At 37.8% G+C, this 16802-nt stretch overlaps 1 protein-coding gene across 2 annotated transcripts in view; it reads right to left on the bottom strand.

The window, feature by feature from the left end:
* Positions 1-16802, bottom strand: part of MAGI3 (membrane associated guanylate kinase, WW and PDZ domain containing 3) — a 179053-nt gene that overhangs the window by 60888 nt on the left and 101363 nt on the right. For both annotated transcript variants that reach the window (XM_015595537.2, XM_015595538.2), the window contains exons 3-4: positions 6740-6859; positions 1348-1557 (exon numbers count right to left, since the gene is read on the bottom strand). In XM_015595537.2, coding sequence (XP_015451023.1) covers positions 1348-1557; positions 6740-6859 — 330 coding nt within the window. The remainder of the gene's footprint in view (positions 1-1347; positions 1558-6739; positions 6860-16802) is intronic.

The following is a 16802-nucleotide window of genomic DNA, read 5'->3' as shown; positions in this document are numbered from 1 at the left end:
AGACTTAAATATACCAACCTGAGCTCCCACTAACCTTTTCCAACCCAAATGGACTCCTTGTAAAACCTTTCTTATCTCAATAAATCCATTTTCCCAGTTAAATCGCCTGGAGTACTTTTTGCCTTTGCTCTCTCACACCTCATATCCAGTCTGCCAGCAAATGTCCCCAGCCCAGGCCCCTTCTCACCTCTCATGCTTTCATTGGCTCCAAAACACCATTTCTCACTTGAATGGCTGCACTAACCTCCTAACTAGCATCCCTGTTTATACCTATGCCTCCTACTGCCCATTCTCAATACAGTAGCCAGAATGAAAAGGTGTTTTCACCCAAAATATACCGGGGGTAACTCACTAAACATCAAATATATTATGTGGTATAACCACGTGAGATGTTAGGACGATAAAACAGGACTCACACTCTGGAGGGGGACACAAACAATATATATATTAAAACAATAAATACAATCTACATGGCAAATTAATAACTGATGAAAAACATCAGAATGCTTTGGGAAAATGATATGATAAAGGGTTCTGCAAATCTGGGGATGTGATCAAATTCATTCATTTTTGGGTATCAATATTTTTTTAACTATGTGCCAGATATTGTTTATGGTGCAAGGGATACAACAATGAACAAAAGAAGCAAAAATTCTGACTCTTACGAAGATTATATTGTAGTGTTTCGGTGGCTTATAATAAACAGCGCTGAAATTAGTTCTGCTGTGATTCTGTGGTTTCCCATTCATACTCTCTGTTATAAGAATCTCCTAAGCAATCACATTATTTAGGGGTACTCGGAAGGAGAAGATTCTCCACCACTAAATTTCTGTTGGTTTTGCATTTAATGCAAACATGAGTTAAGTTCGGAAATTTTCCTTGAGTGATTCTGAACTATAACGCAGGCACTGCTAACAAACCTTTCAGATAAAGTTTATTAGCCTATTTCCAAATCTCTGTATTTTGTTTTGGTTGAAGGCTATATCTTAAAACATCTACGTATTTCTCATATTCTGTAAAGTAGGACTTAAGCCAGTAAGATTCCTATATTCCAGCATTAGAAACGAATCTCAAATCTTTTAAGCATCAGAGTAACAGCATCTTATATTATTACCAATGATAGCTTATTATTACTGCTTTATCAAAATTGCCATCTGAGGCAACTCGCTTCAGCTTATAAGATGACTGACAGAGATACACTGTTCCACACAAAACCTTTACAAAGAGTATTAGAATCTCGACACTCACTGTGCATATGCTTTGTGAAAAACTTTACTACTGCCAGTTCAGTGTCATGTTCAAGTCAACCTGGAAGATCAGTGAGAAGTTGTTCACCTGTTTACGAACCTGCACTTCCGGTGCCATTAATGGCTTCCTTGTCCTCGTCGTCTTCTTCTTCAGGAAGGGAGCTGTCCATTCTTTCCATCTTGCTGACAGATGTAGTTCGTTTTCTTTGGGATTCTGTGTCAAACTCATTATCAAAGAGGACCTGATCAACTGGATCAGGCTGGAAAGGGCTGGGTTCCGCTGGAGGCTTGGGAGTTCCATAGAAGTTTCCTGAAGTGGACAAAATAACAGAAGCTGGAAGCACTAATGTTAAACTGAGAGTCAGAAAGACAGGACCTAGTATATGTCTTTGCCCTGTTAGCTTCCATTGAAGTTTGTGAATTCCCATTGCTGGCCGAAAGAAGGACAAAATACTTCTTCTTAGGAGATGGGGAGGTGAAAAGAGCAAAAAGAACTAATTTTTCAAGTGCCCGTCACTATACATTATCTAACATTTTAATACTATCTGTAGTAAGGCCAGAAAGTTGAATATATGTATACACACATACACGCACATGTATATGTATTCATATATGTATATAATAAGTATGTTGTTTATTCCAAAAGGGCTTGCTTTGCGTGGGTTTTCAACTAGGGCCTAATTTGTGAATTGAAATGCATTAATGCTCTTGTGTGAGACTGAAATAAAAGGTAGAAGAAGAAAACTAACTCAGAAATGTTCTGATGTGTAACATAATGAACGATTTTGATAAAATGAGGAAATACATGGGCAAAAGATAAGCTAAGAACTAACCAGTCTGTTGCAATGTAGGCTGTTTATATAAAAGTGCTTTTTAAAAGTTTTCGTAGGCATTCTAATTATGTTATTTTATCTGACAATTTGTTGAAAAAATAGAGACATGATTAGCATAATTCAATACTGGCTAACTCTCAGGAAAGCAAGAAATACTTTAATATGTTAAGTCTTGAGGATCTGTTATTTTTGCAATAAAAATGTTCCAGAATAGAATGAAAATTGAATATCATCTCAATTTGTCACGTAGCTCTCATTAGGCAGCCTAATACAATGGGAAAGCACTCAGCGGGTCTAATGCATTAACAGTTTGTGGCTCCTACTCGTTTTGACGTTCTATCAATCACTATGCTAATATTACAGGAAGATAAACATGCTTAGGGAGTAAAATACTCATGATCTTTTATTGTTTTAAAAAAATCACAACTTCTACTCAAATTCCTTGGCTCCTAAAGAGGTAATTAAGATGCTCATTCACATAAGGTAAATTAATAGGGTATATAACCAATTATTCTTCCTAGTTGTAAAAAAAAAAAAAAAAAAAAATAACGTTCTTCAGAACACTGAGGCAAATCTACAAATAACAGTTTACCTTAAGTAGTGCATTCTGCAAAGGGGAAAGGATTAAGATGAACTCTTTGGAAATTTGACTTTAGGCAGTACTGCCATTAAAATACACAGGACAAAACAATGAAATCAAACTAAAAAGCTTTTCAACGCCTTCTTGCTTCTCCCCCCTTCAACTACTCCCTTGCTTTCCTATCCACATTTGACGTGGAGTTACTTGCGTCATGCAGATGGGTGCAAAGATTCCTATTAAAGCAGACTCAGAGGGTCTCTAAAAACTTTCTGGCCCATAAGTAAAGCAAAAACAAAACAAAACAAAAAAAAAACCAAACCAAACAAACTGGGGCAAAGGGCACAGAAATGCTCCAAATCCAAATCCAGGTTTGGCCAGGAAAAGAATGCTCTCAATTTTTCCTGCATGATGTTCAATAGTCAGACTACACAGAAATTTGGATGTACCATGACAAAAATATAAAGTCCACTTTTTCTAAGGATTGTACTTTCACTACAAACACATTTTAATGTGTACTCTTAGTAATTACTATCTAATTCTAGGAAGTTTAATGTTTTTCTAGTGTGAAAATTCAGGATATTATGATTGTTATCCATAATCATTGATAAGATTTTAGGACTTCATAATAAATTCTGGCAGTTTCCTCATTTAAAAAAAAATGTTAGTTTTAATAATATGCATTGCTTATAAGTAAATTAGGTCTATATTTCTTGAGTTGTTGGTAAATATCAAGATTGCAGGTACAGCAAGATATATAAACACAAGGTTTATGAACTCTGGATATAGTTACTAACAGAAAGGTTTCATCTTTTTGAAGCTGTTTCGGAGTTTTTCCTTTTCCTTTTTGTTTCTTTTCTGAAGGCTTTTTCCTTTTTTTAAAATTTTATAATAGAACCAGCAACTATTAAGTATTTTAAATATATATAAGATCACAGAAAATAGTCTTAGAAATATCCTTATCTATTTATTTACACAACCTCCATATATTAACTTTTGCCAGACTCCTTCAGGTCTCCCTCTTTTCCCCCTTCAAGGACCTACCACTTATGGTCACATGTACTACTGAAGCCCTAACGTCCTGTCTCCGTCCCTCCCACTCTCTCTCTGAGTTATCCTGAGGTTTGCATGTGTCATTTTCATGTATATTGCATATATCTAGGACATATGTATATGCATACATAGCATATGTAATATTGATCATAAAAGCTCCATAAAGTGTTTTTATAACATTTCATATATTTTCCTAAATAGTACACTACACATACCCTTTTGCAACTTTCTTTTTACTCATTTATATTTCAAAGACTTATTCCTGTTGATACATGAAGATGCTAATTCATTTAACTGCCACATAATAGTCCATTTTTATGAACAAATTAATATGCATTTTATTCATTCCCCTACTAAAAGAGAGTTGCTTCTATTCTCTCACTGTTTCAAATAGTGACTACTATAATGACTATTCGGGTACATTTCTACATATACACACAGACAAGGGTGTTCCCAGAGGAGGCATCTAGAGAAGGAACGGCTGGGTCAGAGTTATATGCATCTTCAAATTCACTAGCTTTGCCGAGATGTTCTCCGAAGGGATCGTACCATTTTATACTCTTTTATACTCTTGCCTGCTGTGTCTGGGAGTTTCCATTTACCAAACTTTAAAAATTTCTATCAATCTGATGAATGTGAAATGGCATATGATTGTGATTGCAATTTGCATTTCCTTTGAATTGATATCTGAATTGATATTTGAATTGAATTTCCTTTGAAGTAATTAATAGTATGCAATACGTCACGGTGTCATATATTGTGTCCTTATACTTAACGGAAGAAAATGTCAGAGAATAACTGTGATTTGAGGCAGAGAAGAACTTCTTAAATTTCAAAAGCATAGGTCGTAAGGAAAACAGTGATAAATCAGATAGATAAAAATCAAAATTTCTGTTTAATGAAGAAACACAGGACAAGGTTATTAGGTGACAGAATGGAAGAAAACATCTATCTCCGATGGGGGGGTTATTATCTAGATAAATACCCAAGTATCTAAGAAATGTCTGCAAATTTAAACATGATTGAGATCCCATTAAAAAAACAGACAAAACAAATGAATAGACAATTTGCAGAAATCCGAAAAACTAACAAGCAAAAGAAGCTCAGACTCTCACTAGCAGAGAAACTAAAATTAAAATGAGATGCCACTCCTACAACCATCGGATTGGCAAAACTATGAAGCTAGAAAATGCCAAGCGTTGATGTGGATGTGGAGTCATTCTTATAGCGGCTACAGGAATTAAACCCTCATGTACTGCTGGTGGGAAAGCAGACTGCAGAGCTCCCCTACTCAAAACCACTTCATCAGATAAGTAGAGGTAACACCTCATAACCCAACAATTCTGCTCTTGGGTATATGTTCCACAGGTCTATAAGAAGACATGTGTGAGAATGTTGGCTGTAACTTTATCAGTGATGGTGGGCAGTTGGAGGCAATCTGGAAGTCATCACTAGGAGAATGGTCAATGAAAACAGTTAAAAACTGAATGAGATCTAGAACGCAGTTCAGATGTAAATAAGTAAATGTACACAAGACACGTTTTGCAAGAACACATACAAACAAAACATACATGTTAAACATATCAGAATGGTTGCCTGTAAGAGGGAGGTGAATGAGAGTAGGCTATTTGAATGAGAATGAAAAAATAAGTAGCTGTCATTTCCTTTGAGAAGTCTTCACTGGCTACTTGATCTAAATAAGACATTCTTACTGTTTTCATCAAATCCCTTGTTTTTGTTTCCTGTATAACATCTCAATTTATAGTTATTTTGTTTGTTAGTGTTTCGAATGCCTTCCCCAATAGGATATAGGATTTATTAAGGCAGTATCATTTCAATACTGTTCTTCACAGTATTTCTAGTGCCTCTCATCGTGCTTGGCATGTAGTAGGTACTTAATAAATGGGTTGTTGAATGAATGAAAGAAGCATCAAATGAGTAAATGAATGACTCGTGGGAGTAGGACCAGAAAGGGTAGCTGAGACTAACATGAACAGGCAGAAGGAAATCACTGAAGATTCTGAAGAGGAGAGAGACATGACCAGAGCTGTGCCTGGGGACTACTGAGCTAGTATTTCCTGAGCTAGTCCAGTGGGCCGGCCGTGAGGTGATGAGAGCAAGAAGCACTGAGAAGGCTGCTACGAAGGAAGAAACGACTGGTTTGGGTAACAGACTAGATGGGAATTGTGAGAAAAAGGAGGAAAGCAAATGATGACTCCATTGTTTTGAACTCGTGGTACAGCTAACGAGAGAAATTATAAAGAATTATTACTCTTTTGGATAGAACACAAACGCTATCTGTTGGCTATGTTGAAATCAAGGTGAGATATTTATTGAACAGCATCTCTAGGCACTAAGGATAAAATTGAAGAAGAAAGATATGACGTCTGCCTTCACAGAGCTTGTGAAAAAGGGAATTGTAACAGTACGATAAAGCAATGACGGAACAGTACAGGGTGCTATGGGAGTGGTGGATAAGTTTGCCAATGAAGAGTGTGAGATAAGGGGAGGAAAAGTATCCAACGTAGAATTATTTAAAAATTGAAATTGATCTGAAATCTGTACTGTAGAATCAAGTGGATAGAAGAAAGAGATATGAAAACCAGTTATCTTGTTTTTGTTGTTTTTCCCCCAATCTCTATTCTCTTTTCTCCAAGCTAGCCAAGGTATAAATAGATTTTTAAAAGTAGACAGTATTTAAATTCTCAATCTCAAACAGAAAGCAACTACAAACACTTGCTGAGTTCATACGATAAATGTGAATTACTATGAAATCTGCAAAGTGGTCAGTCTGAATAATTTTAGTATACTGATCACAATCAACTTTATAATGAAATGCTTTGTTTATTGTTTAATCCCATTTTAACTAGTAAACTACAAATATCCTAATCAAAAGAAAATTTTCCCAAAGACCGACAGAAAAAAAACAACTCTAAAAAATGGTATTTCACGAATCAAATTCTCTCTGAAATAATGGCGATAATTCAGGTGCTCTTCTGGATTGCTGTTGTCAATATTTGGGGACATACCATCATACGTTCCACTTTCTAATAACGCTCCACTCTCTTCCAGTGCTTTGAACTGTTCAACAGAAATGAAATTATAGTCCACCCCTGGGACTTCCCCATCCCTGGGGGCCCTTGTTGTGCCTAAAAAAGAAAAAGAAAAAATAGGTTGTAAAGTGCTTTCCAAGGTTACAAAATATCGCGAATAATAGAAAATTCAGTCTATAGAAAACACATGGGAGAAACAGACTATTGAATATGTTGTACCTACTAGAATGAAGTTCAGAAAATTTTAGGCGAGTTAACATTCCTATATGAAAGTAGGACAATAAATAACGTAGGATGAATATACTTTAATAAAATCTACAGAGAGCTATAAAATTAAAAACTACAAAGACTAAAAAATTTTAGTGTTAAAGAAAGCTTAACTCTCCAAGACACAACAGTTAATTCCTCTCTTAAACCTTAATTATTATTACTTAACACTTGAAGGAGGGAGAAATCCACCAATGATAGACTTCATTTTTACGTATTTATCTTAAGTACTTTTTTCTTTCCTAGAGAAGAGAAACTGACATTCCACTAGAGGCATGAAGGACAATAAAAAGACAAAAAACAATTCTTAAAAGTTCTTTTAATGAACTCTGCTTTGAAAACGTGGATAAATATTATGAAATATTTTAGATAAATGAATAAAAGACTTAAGGCTTAAAGTATTGCACATATTTCTTCTTAGCCATTATTCTCTTCAAGCAATTACAAAAAAATTAAACTGTTTAAATGAAATTCACTATAGCAACAGAGCACTAAATTTCTCCCTATTAAGGAATTCACGTTAAAGCATATTGATTCTTGAACAATATGGGGTGGGGAGGGGGGAGGTTGGGGCACTGACCCCCAAGCAGTTGAAAATCCTCATATACCTTTTGACTCCCCCAGAACTTAATACTGTCATCCCTTGGTACGCATGGGGATTGGTTCCAGGACCGCCCCCCCCCGCCGCCCTCCTCCTCCCCGCCAGATACCAAAATCCACAGAAGCTCCAGTTCCTTATGTAAATGACACAGGACAATGCGTACAGCAGGCCCTCCATCTCTGGATTCCCAACCGCGATGAAAAACAACTGTTTTGGATCCGCAGTTAGTTGAAGCCCCAATGCAAAACCCAGGGAAGTCTTGGGGACCCCTCCTGATTCCCAAAGAAATGACTGATGAAACTGACTTTGGTCATGATGATGTCAAACCACACAGGCGAAAGAAGCTATCTGCATATTTTTTGGAGACAGAATAAGGCTGACTATATATTTATTGAAAAAAATCTGCATGTAAATGGACCCGCACAGCTCAAATCCAAGTTGTCCAAGGGTTAATTCTAAAAATCTTTCTTTCAGATCCAAGGTATAACGGCAGCACTGCTACATTAGGTCGAATTATACTCAACCAGGAATCAATACTTTTACGACATTAGAAACGAAAGCTTCTTCTTGGTTTTACCCTTACCCAAGTTGCAGGCAGTGACTCTCCGAAAACAGTAATCTGAGCAAAAACCTCTAAACCCATCCATGGTTTCCCAAACCCTTGGCATAAAATTCAGACTCTACCCCTCCAGCTTCTCTTGCCCCAACCCTTTCACATTCTGGGCTTTAGCCATCATACACTGTCAACTCTTTTAATGTTCTCTGCACTCACTCAGCTTTGATCAAGCCATTCCTGTCCCTGGAAGACGTCTTAGTCCTCTTCCCACTCTCACCTCAGCTAACTCCTCATCCTTCAGGGCCTGGCTCAGAGGGTTTCTTTGAAGAACCTCCTGATTCCCATCCGAGGTGTGGGGGCCACGTCTACTTGGTTCAGAGTGACAGCCCCAAGTCTTGGCATGGGGTAAGAATCACAGTAGGTACTCAATGGACAGTTGTCGAATAAATCAAGTGAATTTTACACAAATGTCATCAGCACAGTGCCTGCAATATGCTGTTCTAAATTAACTCATGGGAAACTTAATTGCTCTGACTTTTTAGTTATGTTACATTCTACTACATTCTATTTCCTCTTATTTTTATCCATTTTATAAAAATATTTGTCTGTTTCACATCACAAAAGATAGGAAATCTAGAAAATATAACTTCCTCTTTCTTAATATGTTTTTTTCATTGCCAAATTTTTGTTTTCATGTTGACTAAAACTACATTGCTAGATTCCCCCAAATCAAGAGCTTTCAGCTCCACAGGAAGTAAAAATTAACATTAGAAAATAAATTCAATGATTAAGTTTTAAAATTTTAATTATCTGATATATGGAAAACCTTGGCCACAATATTTTGCACTTCCTCCTATCAGGAGATGGAGCCTGTTGTCTCACTTCTGGAATCCAGACTGGATTTATGACTTGCTTTGAATAATTTAATGTGGAAGATGTGATATTGTTCAAGTTCAGGAGTCTAGACTTCCCATCTTTACCTGCTTGGAATGTCCCCACCGCCATACGTGAAAGTCCAGGGTGGACTACCGACCGCAGACAGACTCCAGCCAACAAACAGCACCAAGGGCCCAGACATGCAGGTGAGGACACCTGGCACCCCCTCCCCCGGCCCAGCTGGGCTGCAGTGACTGCAGCCACATGAGTGGTCCTGGTTGAGCTCAGCTGACTCATGGAATCATGAGAAATAATATTTTAAATAATCATTATTTTAAGCCATTAAGTTCTAGGTTGGTCTGTTATGCAGCAAAGGCTAATTGAAATATTATCCAAATAAACTCTACTATAAAACATAATGACTATATAAAACCCAATTTAAGAAAAACCATATTACAGATACTACTATAAAAAGAGTACTTATCCAAAGGAGAGGAGCAACGCAGTGTTTTCATCTGGGATTACAATTAATGGCACGATTTTATTTATTTATTTATTATTTATTTGTTTGTTTATTTATGCCTACAGCACCTGGTCTTCTTAGGTGGTCTCCCATCCAAGTACTAGCCAGGCCCGACCCTGCTTAGCTTTTGATTAATGGTACAATTTTAAGCAAGCACTCAAGCCCTCTGGGCTACGTTCTCTTTCTGCAAAGTACTGCTGAGCAAGATGGTTCATGATTCTTTCCATTAACAGATATGAAATGTTATGTGTGATTCCGACATACAAATTTCCAAGACTTATAAAGTAGCTTTAAGGTTAATTCTCTTTACAAATATAAGCGTTATAAATTTTCACTTCCTCTCTCCCCCCAGAAATGTAACCCCATACATGTAAAAAGTTCTCTTCCTTCCCCAACCTACGCCATTGCCTTCTGCATTCCAAAAAAATGTATCTCTGTATTTTCCTGATACTCTCTATATACTGGAAAGCTTTCTACACCCCCTGCAGTCACTACCATATTTCTCCTTTTTACATAAAAATTCCTCTGAATTCTATTTATCCACAGTCTCTAGTTCCTCTCCTTTCGCTTTCTCTTGAGCCAGTTCCTGTCAGACCTTTGCCCCCATCACGCCACCGAGACCGTCAGCTGTGTCATCAGGTCTCCACTCTGCTTAACCCCAATGGTCGAGACTCAGTTCTCCTCTCACTGACCTATCCACAACGTTTGACATAGGTGACCATTCCCCCGTTTTTATTTCATTCTGAAAGCTACAGAAAAGTACATAAAATGTATATGTAAAGTTTAACAAGTAATAGTAAAGTAAACCCACCCAGGTGAAGAAACAGAATATTACCAGGATGCCAAAAATCCTAAGTCTCTCCCTCCCTCCACCCCCAAAGGTAACCGCCATCTTGATATTTGTGATGATTTCCTTTCTTTTTAAAAAAGTGTTCACCAAGTAATGCATTTCTAAGCAACGCAGCTCAGTGGTGCCTGTTCTGTAACTTCATATGAATGGAATCACACCGTATGCATCTCTCGTGCCTACATCAACACCTGTCATCAGGTTTTTAAACTTCTGTCAAGACGCTAAGTATGTAAAGGCATCTCGTGTACTTATTCGGCAACTGCCTTAAGAGATTAAACATTCTTTTTGTTTATTTACTAACCATACAGATTTCCTCTGTTTTGAAGTGGCTGTTCAAGTATTTTGCCGCTTCTCCATTGGGTTGCCTGTTTCTTTAAAATTACCTTGTAATTCTTTACTTTCTGGATATCACAGTACATCAGGTCTAAGCAAACAGCAGCTTCCAAAATGCACCATTATTTTATTCCTAAAAAAGACCTAGCAATTATAATTGAAAGATTCCAAGTGTAGAGAGTTTTAATGTGAATTCATTGTGTCTTAGTACTGATGAAGTACAAATACGTATGTTGCACATAGGGTGTTTCTGCTAAAATGTGAAATATGCTTTCTTGAAACAGTGCTTTCTGTAAAATCGTACACCAAAAATAACAGAGATTATGGAGAAAACAGGGTCAGGGTCGGTCTCTCAAAACCTGTTGCAACTTTGTAACACTACCAAATCAATAACAATCCTAATTAAAAATATTTATACAGTTTAAAAGACATGTTAAATTCCTAATTATAAATATTTAAAAAATGTAAAAAAAGCAAAAAATGAAAAGGTAGCTTGATAGAAAGGGGTACAAGAAGTTTTGAGGCTACTGAATGAAGAAAAAAAAATGTACAATAAACAATTTTAAGATAAAGCACGTGTTCAAATTGAGAAGAGAGACCAAACAGGTGAATGAGCATCCTGCACAGCACATGCAACATTCAGCTGTGTTTGTATAATCTATGTTTACTTGCTGCTACTTGGTAATTCACAACTTTAGCCTGCTGGGGCAAATGCAGTGAGGACCAGCACTACCTCAGTTAAAGTGACGTCATTCTCCTACCTCTTTACCAATCCCAGAGGAACTTATTTGCACCATAGAAACAAATGTTGTATTAGAACACAGTATTTTCACTCTTTTCCCTTTTTCAATGGTCTTTTGACAACGGAAATTTTTCATTTTAATAGCTAAATTTATCGACCCTTTCTTGTTCGGTTAATGTTTCTTGTGTCTTAAAGAAATCTTTTCTGAGATCATGGGGACATGCTCTTCTTAAAAAGCATTACAGCTTTGCCTTTCATACCTAGTACTTTGATTATACTGAAATAGACTGAGGGAGGGGTGCTGATGAGAGGTCGTTTAGTAGGCCACTTTCCTCTTTTACCAAATGGCTACTCAACATGATTTACTGACTTGACAATCTTTTAACCTCCCCGATTAGCCACAGCACTTGTGTCATAGAAGAAACCGTATACAGAAATGTCTGCATCAGACTGGGTGTCTGTCAATGGGCTTTCTATTATACCCCATTTATCTACTGACCATTCCTGCACCTTATCACAGTTTATAATTATCATATTTCATGATAAATCTTGAGATGTAGTACAACAAGTCTACCTATTTGTTTTTATATTCATAACCTTGCCACATAAATTCTGGAATTAGATAAACAGGCTAAAAATGCTGGAATTTTTATGAGATTAGATTGAATCTATTAATCAATTTAAGGAGAACTGATATCTTCATTATATTAAGTCTTTAATCCACGAGCAAGAAATCTCTGCCAATATAGTTAGACTTTCTTTAAGGTCCCTAAATGTCATCTTACAGAGATCTTTACACTTTTTTAAACATTAATATCTAGGTATTTCAAATTTTTTTATGCTATTAGCAATATCTTTTTGTAAATTTTCATATTGTTGACGGTATAAAAGAATACAATTGTGGCAGTTTATTTGGTCATGTTATTCAAATATGATTTACCTACAATAAAATCCACTAATTCTAACAGTACATTTCCATGAGTTTGGGGAACCATCACACCCAAAAGTTTCCCTATGGCAGCCACTGATCTACTGTCAACATAGTTTTGCCTTTAATAGAGTCTCAGATAAATGGAAACGTACATTAATCTGATTCCAGTAGTGATTTGTGTCTGGCTTCACTTAGCATGACACTTTTGAGATCTATCCATATTGTTGTTCAATATATTTTTATTGTTGAGGGGTATTCCCTTGTTTGGTATAACAAAATTTGATTATGCATTTGCCATTCATGGACATTTGGGTTGTTTCTAGATTCCGGATATTATAAATAAAGCTTCTATAAACTTACAAATCTTTGGGAAGACATATATTTAAAGTCATATTGGTTTAATACCTACGAATGGAATTGATGGTCATACGGTAAGTGTATGTTTAACTTTATATGAAAATGTCCCACAGTAAATGTACTACTTTGTATTCTCATCAGCAGTACGAGATCTGCAGTCAACCTACGTTAGTGTTTCCATGTAGGAATCCCTTCTTGAAGTTATTTGGCAAATTTACTTTTCCCAAATCCCAAGAAAAATCGGTTGATAGGGAAAATGAAAAAAAAAATTATAATTCTCCTGTGAGAATTAAAGCTTAACAATTTGACACAGAGATGTTACTGGTTTGAAGGAATCTACAGTTATCCACTGAAAACGAGAATAGGAAACACTAACAAGTCAAATCAAACGTTAAAGCTGACATATCCAGGGACCAGGACAGACGCAGGTGGGAGCGCAGTGGTCACCATCTGCTGAGTCGGTCTCACTTGCAGCCATTCCCAGGCCTCAGCGTGTGGTCAAGGCCCCGTCTGCTACTGCTGGGTCTTTCTTGCAAATACGATATTAGTAAGAGGACATGTATTTATACTCTATAAAAATTCTATGAGTGGTATTCCAAAAAATTACAAGTTTTAGAGGCTAAATAAAGTCCTTAAATGGACAGTTCTGACATGTGATTGTGTATAATGATGTAAGAGACCTGAATGTTATCTGAATACGACTGAACAATGTTCTCTGGCATTTCCCACTGAGTATTTGCTACGAGTTTCAGTGCTTTATCCATACTTTAACAGAAGAAAAGCAAAGAGAAGTAAAGGTTGATGTGGAATGCTCCAACCTGAGTTCAGAAACTGGTCTAAAATCTGAAGTAAAAGCAATATAGATTTCAAAGGCAAAACCAAAGCCAGGGCAAGGAGACAAAATATTTTCATCTTTAAAAAAAGATAAGCTTATGCAAATGACCAATGACTGATGCCTAATTTGAAGATGCTTTTGGATACACACTTAACAATCTGATGAATATCAATGAAAATAAAAATTTTTTCTACATCTGTAATATTTGTTACCACAGATCAAGACTATCAGATGTAATGGATACTCTGTATGCTTTAAAATTTATTTTAGGAGTGAAAAACTCAAATATTAAATACGTATGATAATATCTTTCAAAACAAATAATGATTTTTTTGGCTTTTTTTTTTTTTTTTTTTTGGTGTTAATGTTCCCTTCTTTTAAGGTTTTCCACTAGCAAATGTCTGTATAAGGTAGTTTAAAAACCTTAGTATAATCTTGTCATATTAGTTCACAGTAATAAACCAGTTGATTTTATATTGTCGTTTTCTCTCCTTCTGTGCCTGGAGCACTCAGGAGAAGCCATCCCACACTACAGCGTTTGCAGCCATCGTTCCTGCCATAACAGTCATGTGCGGCTGTCATCTGGGTTCCCAAGGTACTTGGTTCAGCTGGCACTTCGTCACAATCAACCACAAATTATACTGTGATCACATTGTGATGCCACTTCTTGTCATGAATTACAAGCATCCTACTGCCCACTGAAAGGAACTTGGCACTGTAGTCAAGTCCAAGAACACAACCAAAACCAATTCTAAAACTCCTTCTTGCAGGTCTGTCTCCTGGGACCACTGACGGGACCAGTTCTGTATCAGCCAGGGTCCAAACAGGAGAGAGAAACTACATGGTTACTTGAACGAGGATGGCTTAATATAAAGTATTAACTATTTACCAGGAACTAATAACTAAGAGGGAATAAAACGGAACTGAAAAGAACGCCACCCTAAAGCTGGGGGAGGCTGTCCCAGTAAGGAGCAAACTTAGAAGAGGGGGCCGCTTCCAAAGTTGGGGTTCGGACCTCCCTGGAGAAGGTGTGGTAGTAACCTGGGGACAGAGCTGGTTCCCAGTGGGTAGGTGGAGGCAGGCAGGCAGGCAGGGAAATGTCATTTACCAGCGAGTTCCCTGTGTGTGTGAACTTACTAGAAAACCAGGTGAGACAATGGCTGGACTTGCCAGAAACCCAATGGAAAACCATTTGCAGGGTATGCTGCTGAAATACGGGAGCCAGCTGGGGTGCCCGTGGAACTCATTGGGAAACCATGAGGAAGTCAGCAGGTGCACGGGTGGAGCTGAATTCATGGCTGAGGAGCCCCCTTCCACAGCCCCCACCCGACCCCTGCCCCCTGTGAGGCACCAAGCAACTCGCTGTGGGGAAGCTGACTGCAGAATGTGGCTGAAACTTACAGTGCCTTCGCAGGCAGGGGCAAAAGGAAACAGACACACTGAAAACTCCCCTCTCATGGCCGTTAAGTGACATCCATATCCGCTTGATCCTTTTGGGACCCGCTTCATTAAGCTTTGTTAAAAAGGGCCTCAAGCAGCTCGATCTACGGTCTAGCCCAACTAGCAAGACGTGAGCCTTCTGGGGTCTCTCCCCTCAGGCTGGTTAGAACTCGGATTTTCCCAGCCCTGTGTAAGAGCGGGGACCGTTAAGCTTACAGCTGCCAGAGTTTTCTCTGCTTGGCCATGTAAGTCCCAGGACGCACACCCTCAGCTTAGTATCCGGCAGCAGACTCCAGGGGACACCTACGCAGATCGCCTGAGCTCCTTTTCTTCATAACTCTCCCCTCTCTGACACTCTGTGCTGCAAATTCCAGACATCTCAGGCTTCTTGGACTCAGATTGCTGTCCCCTCAACTCAAGAGTCTGCTAGACACTGCCTGGACTCTCCCTCCCTGGGCCGTGGCCCAGAAGTACGTCCAGGCAGAAAGGTGAGGAAATCACAGGACTCCTTGTGTGTCGTCTCCTGTTCTACCTACGGGGCAATGTCTGCCAACAGTAGAAACCACCCCCCTTCGTCTTTTATTAATTTTATTACTCACATCGGCTCAGATTCTGTCAGTGTTTGTACATTTACTTTGGGAACCCCTCTAGGTGGCTTTTTAAATGTCCTTCTGATACGTCCCATAATTTTTTAAGCATTTATATACTTGCTGATACAATTAGACGTTCCAAGCTCATCTTGTACTTTCCTTGCCCCAGACATGGAATCAGATTTTTCTTCAAGAAGATCTGGGATCTTTTAGTAGAGTAATATTCAGGGACCAGGTGGGGTTGTGGACACTTTAACTTGTAAGTTAAGAGGTCCTGTTAGAATTTGAAAAGGCTGCAGCTGTTTGGACCCAATGAATTAAAACTACTGTGGCTCCTTTCCAGGACAAAACCTCACACTGAGAAGAAACTGCAAAACTAGGAAAGTAGAAGTAAATTAAAAAGAACTTCCAAGTAAAAGTAGCAGAGGGCAGCAGAAAGTACAGCATATATTTTTATTAACTTGTTTTAACAAGGAAAGAGGGAGCTCTGGCATTATGAAACAAAAAAGGCTACCCGGAGACACCGCATGTAGGCAAAACACCAAGTTACTCATTAAGGGAATAAAAATCAGATTGCTTTCAGACTTTTTAAGAGCAATGCTTTATGGCAGAAGACAATTAGGTAATTGACTAATATAATTAAGATGGACAAAAATAAAAATATGAGCCAAAGTATCCATCCAAACAAACTGTAAAGTATAAAAACCACAAACTGCTGTAACGATCCTGTAAAAATCCAGTAGAGAACAAGCTCTAGACAACCACGATTACTGAAGAAACAGCATAAGGCTGGTGGTGAGAGTAAACGTGTTTACCCACAGACTGAAGAATAAACGATGTTTATAAAGGGGACAGGGCAGTAGGTAATGGCTGTTTACTTTGCCAATACAGAGAGGGTGCAAGTATCAAAAAAAGGTAAGAATGAGGAAAGCATATGCGAAGTAGAATAAGCTTGCTGATTAGATGTTTGGAGAGTAAAAAGATAATTACTTCGAGTCAGATGATGAGAAAGGGAGAGATGACTAGATATTGATCATATCAATAAAGATAAAGAAAGTGTCGCAATGGCTACAAAGCCCAATACGATTCGGAAACCAAAGAGATTCAGAAAGATAAAATAATGAAAAGATGGACAAAG

This window comes from Pteropus alecto, unplaced genomic scaffold, assembly GCF_000325575.1.
Source record: "Pteropus alecto unplaced genomic scaffold, ASM32557v1 scaffold106, whole genome shotgun sequence".
NCBI classification, from domain to species: Eukaryota; Metazoa; Chordata; class Mammalia; order Chiroptera; family Pteropodidae; genus Pteropus; species Pteropus alecto.
Note: the sequence above shows the minus strand (reverse complement) of the source record. Positions and strands in the feature narration are given on the sequence as shown.